The 23,059-nt window shown below is 41.9% G+C and overlaps 1 protein-coding gene across 1 annotated transcript in view; it reads right to left on the bottom strand.

Moving 5' to 3' along the window:
• LOC143284856 (UDP-xylose and UDP-N-acetylglucosamine transporter-like) overlaps positions 1–23,059 on the bottom strand; it is a 34,195-nt gene that overhangs the window by 9,328 nt on the left and 1,808 nt on the right. The window contains exons 3-6 of the mRNA XM_076591960.1: positions 20,742–20,844; positions 12,675–12,724; positions 9,438–9,519; positions 4,815–4,872 (exon numbers count right to left, since the gene is read on the bottom strand). Of these exons, the coding sequence (XP_076448075.1) occupies positions 4,815–4,872; positions 9,438–9,519; positions 12,675–12,724; positions 20,742–20,844 (293 nt within the window). The remainder of the gene's footprint in view (positions 1–4,814; positions 4,873–9,437; positions 9,520–12,674; positions 12,725–20,741; positions 20,845–23,059) is intronic.

Below are 23,059 nucleotides of genomic sequence, written 5' to 3'. Positions count from 1 at the left end.
ACACAATGCCACATTACATGGTGCTGAAACACCCCTGTCACATCACACAAGGCCACATTACATGGTGCTGAAACACCCCTGTCACATCACACAATGCCACGTTACAAGGTGCTGAAACACCCCTGTCACATCACACAATGCCACGTTAACATGGTACTGAAACACCCCTGTCACATCACACAATGCCACGTTACATGGTGCTGAAACACCTGTCACATCACACACATCACACAATGCCACATCACAAGGTGCTGAAACACCGGTCACATCACACAATGCCACGTTACATGGTGCAGAAACATCCCTGTCACATCACACAATGCCACGTCACATGGTGCAGAAACACCCCTGTCACATCACACAATGCCACATCACATGGTGCTGAAACACCCCTGTCACATCACACACATCACACAATGCCACATTACAAGGTGCTGAAACACCCCTGTCACATCACACACATCACACAATGCCACATTACAAGGTGCTGAAACACCCCTGTCACATCACACAATGCCACATTACACGGTGCTGAAACACCCCTGTCACATCACACAATGCCACGTTACACAGTGCTGAAACACCCCTGTCACATCACACAATGCCACGTTAACATGGTACTGAAACACCCCTGTCACATCACACAATGCCACATTACACGGTGCTGAAACACCCCTGTCACATCACACACATCACACAATGCCACGTCACATGGTGCTGAAACACCCCTGTCACATCACACAATGCCACATTACATGGTGCTGAAACACCCCTGTCACATCACACAATGCCACGTTAACATGGTACTGAAACACCCCTGTCACATCCCACAATGCCACATTACATGGTGCTGAAACACCCCTGTCACATCACACAATGCCACGTCACAAGGTGCTGAAACACCCCTGTCACATCACACAATGCCACGTCACATGGTGCTGAAACACCCCTGTCACATCACACAATGCCACATTACATGGTGCTGAAACACCCGTCACATAACACAATGCCACATTACATGGTGATAAAACACCCCTCTCACATCACACAATGCCACGTCACATGGTGCTGAAACACCCCTGTCACATCACACAATGCCACGTTACATGGTGCTGAAACACCCCTGTCACATCACACAATGCCACGTTACATGGTGCTGAAACACCCCTGTCACATCACACAATGCCACATTACACGGTGCTAAAACACCCCTGTCACATCACACAATGCCACGTTACATGGTGCTGAAACACCCCTGTCACATCACACAATGCCACATTACACGGTGCTAAAACACCCCTGTCACATCACACAATGCCACGTTACATGGTGCTGAAACACCCCTGTCACATCACACAATGCCACGTTAACATGGTGCTGAAACACCTCTGCCACATCACACACATCACACAATGCCACATCACATGGTGCTGAAACACCCCTGTCACATCACACACATCACACAATGCCACATCACATGGTGCTGAAACACCCCTGTCACACCTGTGACACATCACACACATCACATAATGCCACATTACAAAGTGCTGAAACACCCCTGTCACATCACACACATCACACAATGCCGTCACATGGTGCTGAAACACCACTGACACATCACACAATGCCACATTACAAAGTGCTGAAACACCCCTGTCACATCACACAATGCCACATTACACGGTGCTGAAACACCCCTGTCACATCACACACATCACACAATGCCACGTCACATGGTGCTGAAACACCCGTGTCACATCACACAATGCCACGTCACATGGTGCTGAAACACCCCTGTCACATCACACAATGCCACGTCACATGGTGCTGAAACACCCCTGTCACATCACACAATGCCACATCACATGGTGCTGAAACACCCCTGTCACATCACACAATGCCAAATTACATTGTAGGTGCTGAAACACCCCTGTCACATCACACAATGCCACGTCACATGGTGCTGAAATACCCCTGTCACATCACACAATGCCACATTACATCGTGCTGAAACACCCCTGTCACATCACACAATGCGACATTACACGGTGCTGAAACACCCCTGTCACATCACACAATGCCACATTACATGGTGCTGAAACACCCCTGTCACATCACACAATGCCATGTCACATGGTGCTGAAACAACCCTGTCACATCACACAATGCCACGTCACATGGTGCTGAAACACCCCTGTCACATCACACAATGCACATCACATGGTGCTGAAACACCCCTGTCACATCACACAATGCCACATTACATGGTGCTGAAACACCCCTGTCACATCACACAATGCGACATTACACGGTGCTGAAACACCCCTGTCACATCACACAATGCCACATTACACGGTGCTGAAACACCCCTGTCACATCACACAATGCCATGTCACATGGTGCTGAAACACCCCTGTCACATCACACAATGCCACGTCACATGGTGCTGAAACACCCCTGTCACATCACACAATGCACATCACATGGTGCTGAAACACCCCTGTCACATCACACAATGCCACGTCACATGGTGCTGAAACACCCCTGTCACATCACACACAATGCCACATCACACGGTGCTGAAACACCCCTGTCACATCACACAATGCCACGTTACACAGTGCTGAAACACCCCTGTCACATCACACAATGCCACATTACACGGTGCTGAAACACCCCTGTCACATCACACAATGCCACGTTCACATGGTGCTGAAACACCCCTGTCACATCACACAATGCCACATCACACGGTGCTGAAACACCCCTGTCACACCACACAATGCCACGTTACATGGTGCTGAAACACCCCTGTCACATCACACAATGCCACGTTACATGGTGCTGAAACACCCCTGTCACATCACACAATGCCACATTACATGGTGCTGAAACACCCCTGTCACATCACACAATGCCACATCACATGGTGCTGAAACACCCCTGTCACATCACACAATGCCACGTCACATGGTGCTGAAACACCCCTGTCACATCACACAATGCACATCACATGGTGCTGAAACACCCCTGTCACATCACACAATGCCACGTCACATGGTGCTGAAACACCCCTGTCACATCACACACAATGCCACATCACACGGTGCTGAAACACCCCTGTCACATCACACAATGCCACGTTACACAGTGCTGAAACACCCCTGTCACATCACACAATGCCACGTTCACATGGTGCTGAAACACCCCTGTCACATCACACAATGCCACATCACACGGTGCTGAAACACCCCTGTCACATCACACAATGCCACGTTACATGGTGCTGAAACACCCCTGTCACATCACACAATGCCACATTACATGGTGCTGAAACACCCCTGTCACATCACACACATCACACAATGCCACGTTACATGGTGCTGAAACACCCCTGTCACATCACACAATGCCACGTTACATGGTGCTGAAACACCCCTGTCACATCACACAATGCACATCACACGGTGCTGAAACACCCCTGTCGCATCACACACAATGCCACATTACATGGTGCTGAAACACCCCTGTCACATCACACACATCACACAATGCCACGTTACATGGTGCTGAAACACCCCTGTCACATCACACAATGCCACGTTACAAGTCACACAACGTTACACCATACAACGTCACACCACACAACGTCAGGTCACACAACGTTACACCATACAATGTCACACCACACACATCACACAACGTCACACCACACAACGTCATACCACACAATGTCATATCACACGACACAGCACACAACGACACAGCATACAACGTCACACCACACAATGTCATATCACACAACGTCACATCACACCACACAATGTCACATCATACAATGTCATATCACACAACGACACATCACACGACGTCACATCACACCTCAAAATGTCATATTACACATCATCACACCACACATCACACCACACAACGTCACCTCACACATCACACAACGTTACACCACACAATGTCACATCACACATCACACAACGTTACACCACACAATGTCATATCACACAACGTCACATCACACAACGTTACACCATACAATGTCTATCACACGAAGTCACATCACACACCGTCACACCACACAATGTCATATCACACCAACGTCACATCACGCAACGTTAAACCATACAATGTCTATCACACGACGTCACATCACACATCACACAACATTACACCATACAATGTCATATCACACAACGTCACATCACACAACGTTACACCATACAATGTCATATCACACAACGTCACATCACACAACGTTACACCATACAATGTCATATCACACAACGTCACATCACACATCACACAACGTTACACCACACATGTCATATTACACCAACGTCACATCACAGAATGTTAAACCATACAATGTCTATTACACGACATCACATCACACATCACACACCATACAATGTCATATCACACCAACGTCACCTCACACATCACACAACGTTAAACCATGCAATGTCTATCACACGACGTCACATCACACATCATCACACCACACAATGCCATATCACACCAACGTCACATCACACATCACACAACGTTACACCATACAATGTCATATCACACCAACGTCACATCACGCAACGTTAAACCACACAATGTCGTATCACACAACGTCACACCACACAATGTTACACCACACAACACAACATCACACACACACACACACACACAAACATTCAGATCTTCCTGACTCAAAACAATGGAAAGAAAAACTGCAGGCAAGGGAGATGTTCTGTTACCAGTGCCTTGACACCAAAAACTGGTCAGGAAACACTCTGTTAGTCAGTACTCACCTAAACACCATATCCAGAAGTCATAGACAGGGTCGCCTGTGTGGCTGGGCTGGGATTCCTGCACACACACACACACACACACACACGCACACACACACACACACATGTACACACACACACACACGCACAAAAAACACACACACATGTACACACACACACACACACACGTACACACACACACACACACATGTACACACACACACACACATGTACACACACACACACACATGTACACACACACACACACACATGTACACACACATGTACACACACACACACATACAAATACACACACACACACACACACACATACCAAAACAGGATTAATATTCACTTTTTTTTTGTATATACACACTAGTCAAAAACACCTGGAACACATGCACACAAATGTCAGATCCACAATAATAAATAAATAAATAAATAAAACGTCAACACAATGTCGAATGACATAGTCAGTGGGTTTGTCCACTCAAGCTGTGGCAGTGTTTACCAGTGCTGCCTTGACCCAAATTCCTCACCCTCCCCCCCCCCACACACACCTTTCCCCCCTTTTCTTCACTAACGAAGGTAAATGAAATGACATCATTATTACACTGGAATTAAGCCGATTCCTTCATCTGTCCACCTGTGGTGTTTCTTTTTAAACAATCATTCATGTTCTGTGTTTCCAGCCGTCTTCACTAACAAACGTCAATGAAATGACATCATTATTACACTGGAATTAAGCTGATTCCTTACATCTGTCTGCCTGTGGTGTTTGCTTTAATCATTCATGTCCTGTGTTTCCAGCCGTCTTCACTAACAAAGGTCAATGAAATGACATCATTATTACACTGGAATTAAGCTGATTCCTTCATCTGTCCGCCTGTGGTGTTTCTCTTTATCATTCATGTTCTGTGTTTCCAGCCGTCTTCACTAACAAACGTCAATGAAATGGCATCATTATTACACTGGAATTAAGCTGACTCCTTACATCTGTCTGCCTGTGGTGTTTGTTTTTAAACAATCATTCATGTCCTGTGTTTCCAGCCGTCTTCACTAACAAACGTCAATGAAATGACATCATTATTACACTGGAATTAAGCTGATTCCTTCATCTGTCTGCACGCCTGTGGTGTTTGTTTTTAAACAATCATTCATGTCCTGTGTTTCCAGCCGTCTTCACTAACAAAGGTCAATGAAATGACATCATTATTACACTGGAATTAAGCTGATTCCTTCATCTGTCTGCCTGCGGTGTTTGTTTTTAAACAATCATTCATGTTCTGTGTTTCCAGCCGTCTTCACTAACAAACGTCAATGAAATGGCATCATTATTACACTGGAATTAAGCTGATTCCTTCATCTGTCTGCCTGCGGTGTTTGTTTTTAAACAATCATTCATGTTCTGTGTTTCCAGCCGTCTTCACTAACAAACGTCAATGAAATGGCATCATTATTACACTGGAATTAAGCTGATTCCTTCATCTGTCCGCCTGTGGTGTTTGTTTTTATCATTCATGTTCTGTGTTTCCAGCCGTCTTCACTAACAAACGTCAATGAAATGACATCATTATTACACTGGAATTAAGCTGATTCCTTCATCTGTCTGCCTGTGGTGTTTGTTTTTATCATTCATGTTCTGTGTTTCCAGCCATCTTCACTAACAAACGTCAATGAAATGGCATCATTATTACACTGGAATTAAGCTGATTCCTTCATCTGTCTGCCTGTGGTGTTTGTTTTTAAACAATCATTCATGTTCTGTGTTTCCAGCCGTCTTCACTAACAAACGTCAATGAAATGGCATCATTATTACACTGGAATTAAGCTGACTCCTTACATCTGTCTGCCTGTGGCGTTTCTTTTTATCATTCACTTTCCGTGTTTCCACACCCAGGCATTTAATAAAATATAACGTCAAGTGGTGTCATGCCTTTTTTTTGTCTTTTTTTTTTTTGTCTTTTTTTTTTTTTTTTTAACTGGGCAAACATGAACATCTTTGACAGTGATCAAACACAGTCATAAAAAAAAAAAAAAAAACATCGACAAAAAAAACAAAAACAACAACATCCAGCGCCGGAGACCTTCTTGACAAGTCATCAACCATGGTCTATGTTACAACAAATGTATTCACAAATCTGCCCCCTTCCTATCTCTGTGGCTGCCTTCACAGTGAAACTGCTGCATGTTTTGTGCATATCTGTTATGCATAATTATGTGTGTGAATGTGTGTCTGCATTTTTTACATTTATTTGTTCATTTATCATCATTATTGTCTTATATATATATATATATATATATATATATATATATATATATATATATATATATATACGCTTATAGTTGACTTCATCAAGTTTTTGCCCCTTATACATATTATTATTAGTAGCAGTAGTTCTTTTTTTTATGTATTTATCTATTATTTATTTCCCTTTTCTTTCTTTTTTTCTCAAGGCCTGACTGAGTGTGTTGGGTTACGCTGCTGGTCAGGCATCTGCTTGGCAGATGTGGTGTAGCGTATATGGGTTTGTCCGAACGCAGTGACGCCTCCTTGAGCTACTCAAACTGAAACTGAAACTGCCTTCACATCTACACCCCATCTCGCTCTCTACGATCGGCTTCGGATCTGCTCGGTTTACGTACGCACACCCAGATTCAAACACTCCACCGTCGGCCACCTCTCTTCCTCTGTCTCTGGACCTTGCATCTGGAATCAGCTCTCTCTTTCGCTTCATCGTGTCTCGGCACTCAGCTCTTTCAAGTCTGGCCTTGAAACCCACCTCTTCACCAACATAGCCTCCTTCCCCTGCCTCTTCCTTAGTTTTTGACTCACTTGTGTAAACAAAGTGAGTCTATGTTTTAACCTGGTGTTCGGTTGTCTGTGCGGTGTGTGTGTGTCTGTGTGTCCGTGGTAAACTTGAACACTGACATTTTCTCTGCAAATACTTTTGTCAGTTGACACCAAATTAGGCATAAAAATAGGAAAAATTCAGTTCTTTCCAGTCATCTTGTTTAAAACAATATTGCACCTCTGGGATGGGCACAAAAAAAAAAAAAAAAAAAAAAAAAGAAGCCTAATTATATGCAAACTGCATTTACTGTTATATTTATATTTTTTTGTATTCTCTAAACTTGGCACTTTGATCTGATATTCTGACACAAGAGCAGTCATTAATATCATTTTTTGTTCAAACAGGAACCTCTTTTGCTAAGCATGGAAGTTTGATTTATTTTGCAAACATTTTGGTGCAGTTAGTAGAGAAGGGAAATGACTCTGTAATTAACGCTAGGGGACTTAATTTGCCACAAGTGAGTCTTGAAGGCCTTGCCTCTCTTGTTTTTTTTGTTTTTGTTTTTCCCAGTTTAGAGTTATGCACATGTGTGACTGACTGGTGTGAAAGCACTTTTGATTTGTCTCTGCACAATACGAATACTAAACATTATCATCATCATAAGCCACGTACAAACGAACAAAAACAACAGCATCACATGTACTACAGGCCTTTCTCACGGAGAGAAAGATAGAACAACACACTGGAAAGAAATCAAGCAGTGCACTGACCACGTGTCTTGCTTGAAGCGATGGTCTTTTTTTTTATTTTTTTTTTTTTACTGGGCAAACAAGAACATATTTGACGGGTCATCAAACATGTAAGCCACGGACAAACAAAAACAACAGCACTACCAGCCGCCGTGGCGAAGTGGTTAGCGTCGCGGACTGATGGCTGGGAGGACACAGGTTCAAATCCCAGTGGAGGTGGGTTTTTCAGCCCGTGGCCGGCCCCTACCCAGAGTTGAGTGTGCTGTGGGCTTAAATGGGGAGACTGGGACCACACAGTCGAGTGTCATCCACTTTAAGGCTGCGTCTTTGGGTGTGTTGCTCTAATTACCTGACCAACACTGCAAGTGTCTGCATCTGTCGGGCCTGGTTAACGCCGGGATATCATTATGACAGGAAGCATAGAGTACAGTCTTGTCACGTAGTCCCAAACCAAATGGACCTCCATAGCAACATCGTCATCCTCCTCCTCCTTCATCATCATCAATATAAACACAAAAAAAATAGTCTCAAAAGTCTGTGGCCTTTCATGCCCTGCTCTCATGGTGACCTCAGTTTCGATACCTCTCCACTTCTGAGCTTGGGGTAAGCCCTGTCGGTTTCTTCAGTGTCGGCAGATTCATGGGGGGCTGTTGTTGGAGGGACGTGGTGGCGGTCTCCACTCTGGGAGGGACGCTCACTCAGTCTGGCTCCGCGACTAAGCCATTATTGTCGTTAGTAGGGGGCTTAGCAGTTGGTGTCCTAAGTATGTTGAATCAGAACAGGCACCACTGAACACCACCGAAGTGACTCAGTAGCAGTGCAGGATCTCCTCCAATGTGTGGCCTCCTGGCGACCTAACATCGATGGTTCCCTACGAACTGCCGACGCTGGAACTGTGATGGACGAACCCGGCTGTAGCCATGTATGGGGGAATCTAAATGAGCGGCGTGTGAGTAATGCCACTGAAATAGTGCAGATGATGAGGCAGCAAAAAAACAAAACAAAACAAAAACAAAAAAACAACAACAGCACTCCATGCAGATACTTTTCTCACAGACAAAAAAACAGCACAGTGGGAACAACTCAAACACTGCACTGACCACGTGTCTTGCTGAGGCGATGGTGCACAGTATAACCCCCAGCGTTATCAACAGCACTGCGAAGTACTTGCTGCGTTTGTAACTGTAAAGACAAAATTCAAAATACTGAACTGATAACCCCCGAAGGCAGAGTGTGGCTGCCTACATGGCGGGGGGGTAAAAACGGTCATACACACGTAGAAGCCCACTCGTGTACATACGGGGGAGCGTGGGAGTTGCAGCCCACGAATGAAGAAGAATTGATAAAAAATTTTAAAAAAACACACCTTGAACAAACACTGAATGGCATCTGTCTGTTCCTTCCTTCTGTGTTCACTCGTATGTACACGAGTGGGCTTTTACGTGTATGACTGTTTTTACCCCGCCATGTAGGCAGCCATACTCTGTTTTCGGGGGTGTGCATGCTGGGTATGTTCTTGTTTCCGTAACCCACCGAACGCTGACATGGATTACAGGATCTTTAACGTGCGTATTTGATCTTCTGCTTGCATATACACACGAAGGGGGTTCAGGAACTGGCAGGTCTGCACATATGTTGACCTGGGAGATCGTAAAAATCTCCACCCTTTACCCACCAGGCGCCGTCACCGTGATTCGAACTCGGGACCCTCAGATTGACAGTCCAACGCTTTAACCACTCGGCTACTGCGCCCGTCATCTGTCTGTTCTATCACTCTTCTTTTTGATCAACCTCTCTCTCTCTCTCTCTCTTCCTCCCTCTCTTTTCCTTGAGACCATACTTATTTCAGAATATATTCAAGGGAAATAATTATCGGAGGATATTTATTTAGTAATATTATAGTTATAAAATATTCGGTTTCTTTGAGAGGTCACTTTGTCAACACTGCACACACATATCATATATACACGAAACTACACTAAGTGAAAACTTATCACGAAGCATATCAAAATATCATCTTTCTTCAATGAATCGGTACATCAACACCATCAGAGAATCATGTTATGTGAAACAACACACCTGTGAAAACTTTATAAAATGTATTACAATATTCTATGTTTCTAAGACTAGTAACTAAGAGACACTGAAAATCCAAAGAAAAGCTGTTACGAATACAAACAGTCTTTAAACAACCAAACATGAACATGACGAGGAGGAATTTTTTGTTTAATGTCCCGTCACACATATCGGTGACTGAAGACATTTTGTTAAAGTATTTATGAATACATCTGAGTATTATCGGTCAGAAGGGGTGGGAGATGTGGATGAATGGAGGGTTGGGAGAAACTGGGCAAATGAGGGCAAAAATGTGGGTGAAATTTGGAAGAAAAACAAAACAAACAAACCAAAAAAAAACCTCTAAATACAGTTACAGGAAATTACTTAAAGGACTTCGTAAAAGAGAAGTCGTTAAACTGACAAGCGAAACAACTGATAATGAATGCAAAAAGTCAAAAACATCAACGTTCTCAGTCACTTGTGAAGACACACTTTCGTGTACAAAAGGCTTCATCAAGCTACAGTGAAAAATTATATGCTCAATTGTCAGGTTACTAAAGCATATACACTTGACATTAGAACAATACTTGGTCCGTAATGAATTTGATAATAGTCTGAGAGCTAAGCTCAGAACTGAACATGACGAGGTATTGTCCGAACACGTGCTTTCTGCACTCACGTAAGGCAACTAAACCCAACACCACAGCTGACCGTCACCCAACCTGAGGAACAAGAAATGTATAATATTGCACTGGATTGTCATCTGTACTGCACTGCACGGCAAAGTATTACTTTTAATCACAACATTTCTCAATGTCAAACAAAACTTGCTCCTCCCAGGGAGAGCAGGTTGCCACTTTTCAGCGCCTTTTTTGACTCACTTGTGTAAACAAAGTGAGTCTATGTTTTAACCCAGTGTTCGGTTGTCTGTGTGTGTGTGTGTCCGTGGTAAACTTTAACATTGATATTTTCTCTGCAAATACTTTGTCAGTTGACACCAAATTAGGCATAAAAATAGGAAAAATTCAGTTCTGTCCAGTCATCTTGTTTAAAACAATATTGCACCTCTGGGATGGGCACAAAAAATTTTTTTTTAATGAAGCCTGATTAAATGCAAACTGCATTTACTGTTATATTTATATTTTTGTATTGTCTAAACTTGGCACTTTGATCTGATATTCTGACCCAACAACAAGAGCAGTCATTATTATCATTTTCTGTTCAAACAGGAACTTCTTTTGCTAAGCATGGAAGTTTTATTTATTTTGCAAACGTTTTGGTGCAGATAGTAAAAAAAGGGAAATTACTCTGTAATTAATGCTAGGGGAGTTAATTTGCTTTAAACTGATCTTTCTTATCTTAAACATTACATTTTGAAATTATACTCAATACATAAAAAGCTTGGATTTTTTTTTTTTTTTTTTTTTTTTTGTATCACAAGTGAGTCTTGAAGGCCTTGCCTCTCTTGTTCTTTCTTTCTTTCTTTCTTTTCTGTCTGCTAGTATATTTGTTTTTTAACTATCAAACTCAAAGTGGGTCATTCTAAAGAATTTCGGCAGGGACAATCCTTTTTGTTGCTGTGAGATTCTTTACATGCTAAGTCAGTGCATGCTGCATACTGGACCCCAGATTATCATCTCATCCGAAAGACTAGATCCCAGACCACCACCACTCATGACCTGATGTCAGTGGGGAGTAAAACAACAAAAAAAAAAGGGGGAGGAAAAGGAAAGTCTGTGTGTACCTGGATCTGTGGACGCCTGCTTCCTAACGGGGGTATTGCCACTCAAGTCACTGCTCCACTAATTCAGTGAGCTATCACAAATTCACAAATTTTTAAAAAAATCAACAGTCGCCAAACCCCATACTCCTAGTCCTATACTTTAAAATAAAAAGGAGGACGAGCCTTGGCCAAAGGAATGATTAAGCGCTTATAGTTTTTAGAGGCGTTTGATTGGCTGAGAGCGGTGGGCCCGTCTTTTCACTGTTAGCCGCGCGAAATTTGGCCAAGCAGAGCAAACCAATAGGCCTAGTTTGCATCAGTTTGACATGGTACAGTATATGACACCAAAACAAAGTTTGTGCATGTATACATTTTGTTATCCATATCATTCATTTTCTAACTCAATATCATACAGGCACAAATGAAATGGAAAAAAACCCTTATGATTCAGACCTGCAACAATGCGCTGGTTTGGGCACATCAACATATTAAGAAATTTTTAACCATATTTATCACACACACACACACACACACACACACATATGAGAAAACTCACCGTTTGTGTAATAAAAAGTAGCCCAAGACCAGATTTGCCACCAGAGATCCCTGGAAAATGCAGACGACACATATTCCATCAACTTATAATATACTGTGCTTTGTAGACTTTTGCAGCAATCCTTTACCAGCCAAAACTGACAATGACATACTCTACATGAGAATGACTTCATTTTTTTTTTTCAGCTTGACTGAGTCAGAAAACCTCTCTCCGATTTTGTTCTGATTTTGTGTCATGCTTCAGTCGCAATACACTGTCACCTGACACGTGTGTGTGTGTGTGTGTGTGTGTGTGTGTGTGTGTGTGTGTGTGTGTGTGTGTGTGTGTGTGTGTGTGTGTGTGTGTGTGTGTGTGTGTGTGTGTGTGTGTGTGTGTGTGATCCCAGGGAAAAATGTTTTGGGAAATGCCAAAATTGTTTTTCAAAATTTGTGTTGTGCAGTGTGTGTGTGTGTGTGTGTGTGTGTGTGTGTGTGTGTGTGTGTGTGTGTGTGTGTGTGTGCACCACTTTTTTTTTTTTTTTTTTTTTTTTTTACATATGGTACTCTTCATACATTGCATGTATATATGTATATTGTATGGTTGGATGATGCATTAGCCATGTGAATCAGAATATAAAATCATAAAGTAGCGTTTCAGACACAATTAACATTCTTCATTTATAAGAAATTAATACATGTCATTAAAAAAAAAAAAAAGAAAAGATAAAAAAAAGAGGAAGACACACTGATTATTGATTTTTTTGTTTTTTTTTTTTTTTTTTTTAAACATCAATACATCAACTGCAAGAAATTCAACTTTTCAGCTGTTAATACTGTATCTGGTACAGACTGGTCGTTATACACATCATATGCAAAACTGAAAAAAAAAAGAAAAACAAAGCTTGATGATGATCTTGTGGTTTGCTGAGGACGAAGGCAGAGGAAAAAAGTACAGCCATGGTGGACAAAAACAACAGTAACAGTTAATACAAATAAGCATTAGATTTCTTTTATATATCTATATCTATCTATCTATCTATCTATATATATAGATAGATAGATAGATAGATAGATAGATGTGATGGTGTCGGGGTAAGATATATATAGATAGATAGATAGATAGATAGATGTGATGGTGTCGGGGTAAGGGTAGGGTTGGAGTGGAGTGAAGTCTTCGTCGGCGTCTCCTGCGTCGCTGGTTTGGAGCTGGAGTTGGCGTTGGTCCAGGTTGCTCAGCGTGTGGAGGAGCGACACACTGGTTGTGGGCTGGAGCTGCAGGCTGGTGGTCAGCATTCTGTCGCCTGGCCTTGTAGCGTCGCTTGTGGCGACACTGGTGCTCTGTGTGGCCAGACCTCTCACACCAGACACAGTGTGGAGGGTCTGGGGTGCGGTCAGCGGCACAGCGTCGAGGAAGAAGCGCTGGTTTTGGAGGATGTGGGCCGTGTGCTGGTATGGGTGACTGCAGCTGACGTCGCAGGCTGGTGTTCTCAGCTGCGAGTGCGGCCAGCTGAGACTGTAGGTGGACAACAGTGGTGTTGTCTACGCCGGGGCAGGTGTTGTAGGTGTGGCTGTCCTCCCTCAGCCATCGCTGGGCCTCCTTCTCAGCTGCCTCAAAGGTGGTGTCAGGGGTGGTCTCGTATGAAGCGCCTGGCCTCGCGCCTGAGTGCGGCTGGCTGAAGGCCTCTGGCGAAAGCGTATGGTTGCTGGCACCTGGGTGATCCCATCTTCAGCCCTGTTGACCTTGGTCCACAGGTACCGAAGATGTGATGCATAGTCGGTCACCGTCTCCTTGGGCTGCTGCTGTCTGTTGAAGAACGCAGTGGCTAGGTCTGTGGCATCTCGCTGATCTCCCCAGTTCTCCTCAATGATGTGAAGGAGCTTGGCTGGGGTGTCCACTTTGGCTGCTGGCAGCCTGACGATCTGCTGGCGAGCTCTGCTGGCAAGGGCCGAGATCAGCCAGAGAGAGGCTGTCGCGTCATCCAGGGGCTGTAGCTGGAGTGTCAGTCTGGCCTCCTGGACGAAGTCTTCGACCTCACTGCCGCTTTCCTCACCGGATAGCGTCAGGAGTTTGGGCAGGAAGTCGGTTGAAGCCATCTTGATGTGGGCGACGTTTCTTTTTGTGGACTTGATGTACCTGCTGCACTGTCTTCTCTCTTCTCCTATGTTAAACTATCCCTATGTGACTGTTAATGCAACCTCTTGTCCCTGTACGACCCTGCTCGCAGTGCCAATTATGTGATGGTGTCAGGGTAAGGGTAGGGTTGGAGTGGAGTGAAGATAGGGATAGGTAGGATCAGGGATAAGGGTGTAGGAATGGAATGAGGGATTAGGAGTATTAGAAGATAGCAGGTTCCCGTGCAGGTAGAAGCATATGAAAGCGGACGCCCTTTCAATGGTTTATTCATTACAGTTACAACAGGAAAACAGTGCAGCAATACGTAGCGAGGTGTTAGCCGTTGTGAGAACACACACGACACACACTCACACTGCCCGTGACGTAGCGAGAGAGAGAGAGAGAGAGAGAGCTCTGGTCAGATGACTGACCAGGAATGAAATGACCACTCATCACTCACTGTGCCAATTTATGCAAGTTAAGCGGACTGCAAAGACAGTCACGTGTGCTGCAAACAGATCGACTCTAATGAAGCCAAATCTGATGATAACTGTGTTTGTTACAAGGTGTTCAGTGACAAATTTCTAAATGATTCCTGAAACGATTTACGTCAGATACATTGCAAAAGAAAGAGCTCAACACCTACTTTATAATGAGTATAAAATGAAGTGTTGATAAGGTGAATTTATAATCTTAATTTAAGTCACCTGAACAGGGTCAGTTTTAACGAGCTCATCGCAGAAAATTACAAACTGCGTTAAATCAGTTTAACGTAGGCAAACACAAATGGAACAGACTTAAAGATGGAATTGCGACGATTCTGCCAGTATATAATACTTGTAGTTTACTGATCTGACAAAAGAGTTATTAATTAATTACGGTGGAACAGAAACACAAGTTTCCGCTCAGCCAATGACGTACCGCGATGTGACACTGGGCAAGCCTTGAGTAGGCTGTCTGGCGAGAACAAAAATGATGTAAGCGGAGTGACGTCACACAATTCTGGGCGCGGGTAAGGAGGGAAAAACGTCGTCTGATGTAGCTCGTGTGTGAGCAGTTTTGGAGCAAGCATAGCGCGCTTGGTCACATACAGATACTGAGATACATACATATATATACATATATATGTATATATATGTATGTATCTTCTTCTTCTGCGTTCACTTGTATGCACACGAGTGGGCTTTTACGTGTATGACCGTTTTTACCCCGCCATGTACTCCTTTTTCGGGGGGGTGCATGCTGGGTATGTTCTTGTTTCCGTAACCCACCGAACACTGACATGGATTACAGGATCTTTAACGTGCGTATTTGATCTTCTGCTTGCATATACACACGAAGGGGGTTCAGGCACTGGCAGGTCTGCACATATGTTGACCTGGGAGATCGTAAAAATCTCCACCCTTTACCCACCAGGCGCCATCACCGTGATTCGAACCCGGGACCCTCAGATTGACAGTCCAACGCTTAAACCACTCGGCTATTGCGCCCGTCATATATATATATATATATATATTTTTATTTTTTTTTTTTTTTTCAATCTGACACTAAAAGGCAAGGAAGAGAGTTGGATACACATAATGAAAAAGCAACATCAGAAGCTCTGTATTAAGTAAACTTTATATATCAAGATCAGGATGCAAGCAAGGAATCATGACTGTCAGATCAATCAATCAATAATAAGAATAAGAAGAATAAGAATATTTTAACAATATTAAGAGTACTGTAGTGGTAGTAGTAGTTGTAGTCGTAGTAATGATAACGCCAATTTCTATAATAGAAAGAAAATAATCATAATAACAACAATCATAATCATTATGAATATAATAATAATAATAATAATACCCTTATAATACACTGCTCTCATACCTCTCAAACAGCACTTCACAACAACATATCAGTTAACTGTTAAGACACAAGGCACACACAGTATACACAGTATGTATTCACACAAGAGAAGCACGCATGAAAAAAAATCATATATATGGATCAACAAGTTACAAACCTGTTCTGAATGGAGACTACCTGAAAATGAATGTTTTTAGATTTGTTTTAAATAATATGAGTGAGGGGCTGTGGTAAACTGAAACATATATGTAACAAAGTACACTTGGTGGTAAAGGGCGGTGATTTATTGTTTGGATTTAATTTGGATAAAAGAACTGAAACATTAAAAAGAAAAGAAATATAATTTGGATCTATTTTGTTGTGGCTCTTCATCCTGTTGGCGACACCACTTTTGTAGCCCTGTACCCGAAGTGTTACAAAAGAATTTAGTACCCGGAGTGATTTATCATTATGAAGGGGACGGTACAACTACACAAAGAATTACTGATGATTTACTGAACTAAAGGATAGAAAATATCCACCCGCAGGCCAGGGGCATGTTGCAGGCCAGTCACAAAAGAGGCTTTTTGACTCACTTGTGTAAACAAAGTGAGTCTATGTTTTAACCCGGTGTCCGGTTGTCTCTGTGTGTGTGTGTGCGTCTGTGTGTCCGTGGTAAACTTTAACACTGACATTTTCTCTGCAACTACTTTGTCAGTTCACACCAAATTTGGCATAAAAATAGGAAAAATTCAGTTCTTTCCAGTCATCTTGTTTAAAACAATGTTGCACCTCTGGGATGGGCACAAAAAAAATAAAGAATGAAGCCTAATTATATGCAAACTGCATTTACTGTTATATTTATATTTTTTGTATTCTCTAAACTTGGCACTTTCATCTGATATTCTGACCCAACAACTAGAGCAGTCATTATTATCATTTTTTGTTCAAACAGGAACTTCTTTTGCTAAGCATGGAAGTTTTATTTATTTTGCAAACGTTTTTGGTGCAGATAGCAAAAAAGGGAAATTACTCTGTAATTAATGCTAGGGGAGTTAACTTGCTTTAAACTGATCTTTCTCATCTTAAACATTACATTTTGAAATTATACTCAATACATAAAAAGCTTGGATTTTTTTTTTTAAAGTGTATCACAAGTGAGTCTTGAAGGCCTTGCCTCTCTTGTTTTATTTACAACGGTTACGAGAAGATAAGAAGAGAAGAAGAGATTAGAAAACAGTGCAAGCGATACGTAGCGAGACGTTGGCTACTTGGAACAACACACACTCTGTGTGAGACACAGCAAAAGAGAGAGAGAGAGAGAGAGAGAGAGAGAGAGAGAGACAGCAGGCTCTAGCCAGTGACTGGCCAGGTGGAAAGTGACCAGTCATCACCTGCTGTGGCTATTTATGCAAGTTAAGCGAACTGCAATGACGCCCACGTGGCCCCGTGAAACGAAGGGGCCCGAATCAGGACTGAATTTTATCAGAATTGTGTTTGTTACAAGGTGTTCAGCGACAGATTTCCAAAATGATCCCCGAACCAATTTACGTCGGATTGGTTGCAAAACAAAGAGCTCAATACCTACTTTTATAATGAGTATAAAATGAAGTGTTGATTATTCATGATGAATTTACAATCTTAATTTAAGTCACATGAACTGATCAGTTTTATCGAGCTCGTCACTGAAAATTACAATCTACGTTAAAACAGTTTAACGTAGGCAAGCACAAATGGAATAGATTTAAAGATGGAATTGCGACAATTCTGCCAGTTTATAATACTTGTACTTGTAGTTTACTGATCCAACAAAAGAGATATTTAATTAAATACCGTGTGTCAGAAACACAGTTTTCAGCTCACCCAATGGCGTACAGCGACACTAGTTATGGAGTGATTGTTGTTGAGTGTCGACAATGAAAATCGGCTTTGTATCTTCTAAATGCCTGATCTGTTCTCATCCAAACACTATATTGGTGTGGTTTTAGCTTCTAACAGCAGTTACATACAAAATTGTAACTGTAGCATTATGTGTGACGAGAAGGACAAAATGACGTAAGCTCAGCGTCAGTTAAAATCTTCAGACTGAAGAATGATTAAACTGAAACCAAGTATTCTTCTCGCTGATTTAACAGTGTTTAAGCACAGCAAATATAATATTGTAGTGAACGATACAGAGACTTGATTCAATAGATGTCTAGGAACAGTTGTTTAAAAGGGGCTTTGCTTTTACAATTTGGAATGGCGTCACGCATTCTGCGCGTGTCATGAAGACCGGTGTGTTAGTTGCAAAAAAGGCGTCTGCTATGCACTAATACAACTCGTGTGCAAAACAATTTTTGAAGCCAGCCGAGCACTTGGCTACATCTATATCATAATCTGTAATTCTAATATGATTTGTGTTAATATGGCACAAAGATAGCCAAAACGTCTCTTTTTTTACTTTTTGACTCACTTGTGTAAACAAAGTGAGTCTATGTTTTAGCCTGGTGTTCGGTTGTCTGTGTGTGTGTGTGTGTGTGTGTGTGTCTGTGGTAAACTTTAACATTGACATTTTCTCTGCAAATACTTTGTCAGTTGACACCAAATTAGGCATAAAAATAGGAAAAATTCAGTTCTTTCCAGTCATCTTGTTTAAAACAATATTGCACCTCTGGGATGGGCACAAAAAAATAAAAAATGAAGCCTAATTATATGCAAACTGTTATATTTATACTTTTTTGTATTCTCTAAACTTGGCACTTTGATCTGATATTCTGACACAACAACAAGAGCAGTCATTATTATCATTTTTTGTTCAAACAGGAACTTCTTTTGCTAAGCATGGAAGTTTTATTTATTTTGCAAACGTTTTGGTGCATATAGTAAAAAAGGGAAATTACTCTGTAATTAATGCTAGAGGACTTAATTTGCTTTAAACTGATCTTTCTCATCTTAAACATTACATTTTGAAATTATACCCAATACATAAAAAACTTGTGTGTTTTACTCTCAGTGTACAGGGCTTTCACTATGTTCATTCGCCCAAGTGGTCTTTTTCGGAAAATACTAAAATCAATACGAGTGGACTTCACAGATCTGTTGGCTGAGCCCTGAAAGTCATGGGCAAAAATCAATTGCGTACACATATTTATACACATTCAAAGCGCGTGCTCATATTCTTTGCGAACGTGAACGACGCCATTTTGTTTCAAGTTGTTGACCTGCCCGTTCAATCCTATATTCAATGGACAATACATGATAACATGTGATGGAAAGTTGGAGAAGGAGGCAGTTAAATATTTATTCAGAGAAAGATTTGTGAACGCCTCATCACTTAATGGATTATGCCCCAAACTACCATAAAAATATCCACAGAATCAGTCGGAATTCACAGTTAAAAATTGTAAACCATGCGAGTTAATACCCTTGAACTGATCACGATGAAATCTTGACTTTTCTCAAAATGAAGTCCTTTTCACTTCTTACGACATTTAGAAGTACTTGTACTTGGCTCTACATGTTATTAGTTTAACAAAATACTCAATTTTCATATCAACTTTAAAACTATATAACTAGAATGAACATAAAAGAGAAATTGAATCGACCGTATTGTACTACATTCCCGGCGGGTGTAACTAAACCTGTACATCTATCTAGATCTAGTGAAAACGGCTAAATGTTGCAGTATGATTGTGGTGATAGCCATTAAAAAGAATTTTTTACTGCCCTTAAAGATTTTTTAAATGCCCAAGATAAACCAGAATAATATGATTTAAACAGCGTTCTCACTGCGAATACCGCAATTGATTTATCGCCCTTTAAAAAAGTATGTTCAAATGTTAAATTTTAGAATGTCAGTTAAGGAGCCACGATAGTGTAATGGATAAGGCAGTTTCTTCTCACCCAAACACGTGGGGTTTGAATCTGGTTAGGACTTTTTTTTTTTTTTTTTTTTTTAAACGCGAAGCTTTATAATAACAAATACAGAACACATTTTAACAATTAGATTTTTTTTTTTTTTTAGTGTATCACAAGTGAGTCTTGAAGGCCTTGCCTCTCTTGTTAGTTTTGTTATTCACAGCTGGTGTTCTAAAAAGTATATATTTCATTTTCATCTGAAGCATTCTCTCTATATATGAATTATAATCTATTACCTTGAAAACTCACCGAACGAAATATCATTTGTAGTGGCATGGACACGTTTAAACTGAAGACGTAGTTGTTCAGCGTTTGAACGACGAAGAAAAGACCCACCATGGTAAGGTAATAGCTTATGTCAAAAAGAAAACAGTCACTTTATTAGCTCATCTCACAATATCATTTCACACATGAACATGTATGTACACGTCAACACACACACACACATGCATACACATACACAGGTATACACACAAAAAAACTCAGTCACATAGTGACATACACATACACACCATACACACACACGCGCACACACCCACACACAAACACACACTTTGCTGAGTTCCTGTCAAAGTGTTCAATGTCAATGGATTCATAGACTGAACTATTAGTATTACTGCAGGAACATGGGACCTTTCCATTCTCCACGGGTGACTGTTCACGCCTGGCTCTGATACAAGTTTGACTGATTGATTGATGTATACGGATACTTAAAAAGCATCTATCCTTGGTCGGAGACCAAGCTCTAAGCGCTTTACAAACATGGGGTCATTTGCACAACAGGCTGCCTACCTGGGTAGAGCTGACTGACGGCTGCCACTGGGCGCTCATCATTCCTTTCCTGTGTCATTCAATCAGATTTCATGCATGCACATATACACACTCAGAGAGACATGTAATATTTTACGTGTATGACTGTTTTGCTTATTTACCCGGCCATGTATGCAGCCATACTCCGTTTTCGAGGGTGTGCATGCTAGGTATGTTCTTGTTTCTATAACCCACTGAACGCCAACATGGATTACAGGATCTTTAACGTGCGTATTTGATCGTCTGCGCGTGTATACACACAAAGGGGTTTCAGGCACTAGCAGGTCTGCACATATGTTGACCTGGGAGATCGGAAAAATCTCCACCTTTTACCCACCAGGGGCCACCAAAATTCGAACCTGGGACCCTCAGATTGAAAGTCCAACGCTTTAACCATTCATTGTGCCCATCAAACATACGAGTGGCTTAGTTTAGGGCTTGAAATACCAACCCATCAGGTTGTCCAGGCCACATAATAATAATGATAATAACAATATAAATGCATGATAGTCAGTCACGTCTGACTATGACCATCAGAACAGCTGAGGAGGCAACTGCTGTCCTGGCTATCTGGGCTAGAATTTGATTAAATAGTGGAGTGTGTCTTGCCCAAGTTAAATCCCCACTCTCTCGGCCAAAAGGGTTTCGCTTTTAGGACAGTAGGTGTTGGAATGGTTCCCAAGGGTCTACTAGCCCCCAAGGCTGCAGCACTAAGAGCCAGTGCAATCTTGCCTCCCAGTTTGAGAGTCTTACTCTTAGTCCTTCACAAAAGACTGAGCTGTAAATGAATTCCCACTGTAATGGAGAAACCACTGATCACACAGCTCTCACTTTGCTGTTTGCCAAACTGTATGCAAATGTAGATCTGTGAATAAGCCGAGCGCCATAAAATAATTATAAAAATGCAGGCTTATCTTGCACAGTGCACCTGTCCCGTATCCGAGTATCCCATATGGGGCTCACCGTGCTTTATAGTAATAACATATATATAAAATTTTAAGTGACATAACACTAACAGTTTCTACACAAAATCAACACAGGCAAGCTCGCAGTCTCACATCACATACTGACATAGGCCTAAATCACAGCAAAGTAAATACACCACATTCACCACTGTCAAAACATACACCAAGGAACCAGGCATAACAAAAATTAAATATACATACCAAAAACAAAACAAACAATTCTGACAGACAAGCGGAAATTTTCTCTCCACTTACCATAAAAAATTGCCCATAAACGAAAATCATTATATACCAATTATCAATTCATTACAAAATGCTATCTCAATAATTGAAAAGTTGATTGGTATTATCATATCTATACATAATGGTGTTTTTGTGTATTTGGAATCTTCTTTGCTCTTCTCCTGAGGCATGCGTTCAGCACAGCACAAGAAGGGATCTACTTGCGGACCAGATCAGATGGCAGGCTCTTCAATCTTGCCCGCCTCAGAGCAAGGACAAAAGTACGCGAAGCCCTCATCAGAGACATGCTCTTCAGTCTTTGCCGACGATGCCGCAGTTGTGACCCACACCCAGCGGGACTTGCAGTCACTAATGGACTGCTTCTCCCAGACCTGCAAAGATTTCGATCTGACCATCAGTCTCAAGAAGACAAACGTCCCAGGCCAAGACACGCCATCTCCACCAGCCATCACCATTGATGACTACGAGCTTGAAGCCATCCATCAATTCACTTACCTTGGGTCCACCATCACCGACAACCTCTCCCTTGACACCGAGATCAACAAGAGG

Source organism: Babylonia areolata, chromosome 8 (assembly GCF_041734735.1).
Source record: "Babylonia areolata isolate BAREFJ2019XMU chromosome 8, ASM4173473v1, whole genome shotgun sequence".
NCBI lineage: Eukaryota > Metazoa > Mollusca > Gastropoda > Neogastropoda > Buccinidae > Babylonia > Babylonia areolata.
Note: the sequence above shows the minus strand (reverse complement) of the source record. Positions and strands in the feature narration are given on the sequence as shown.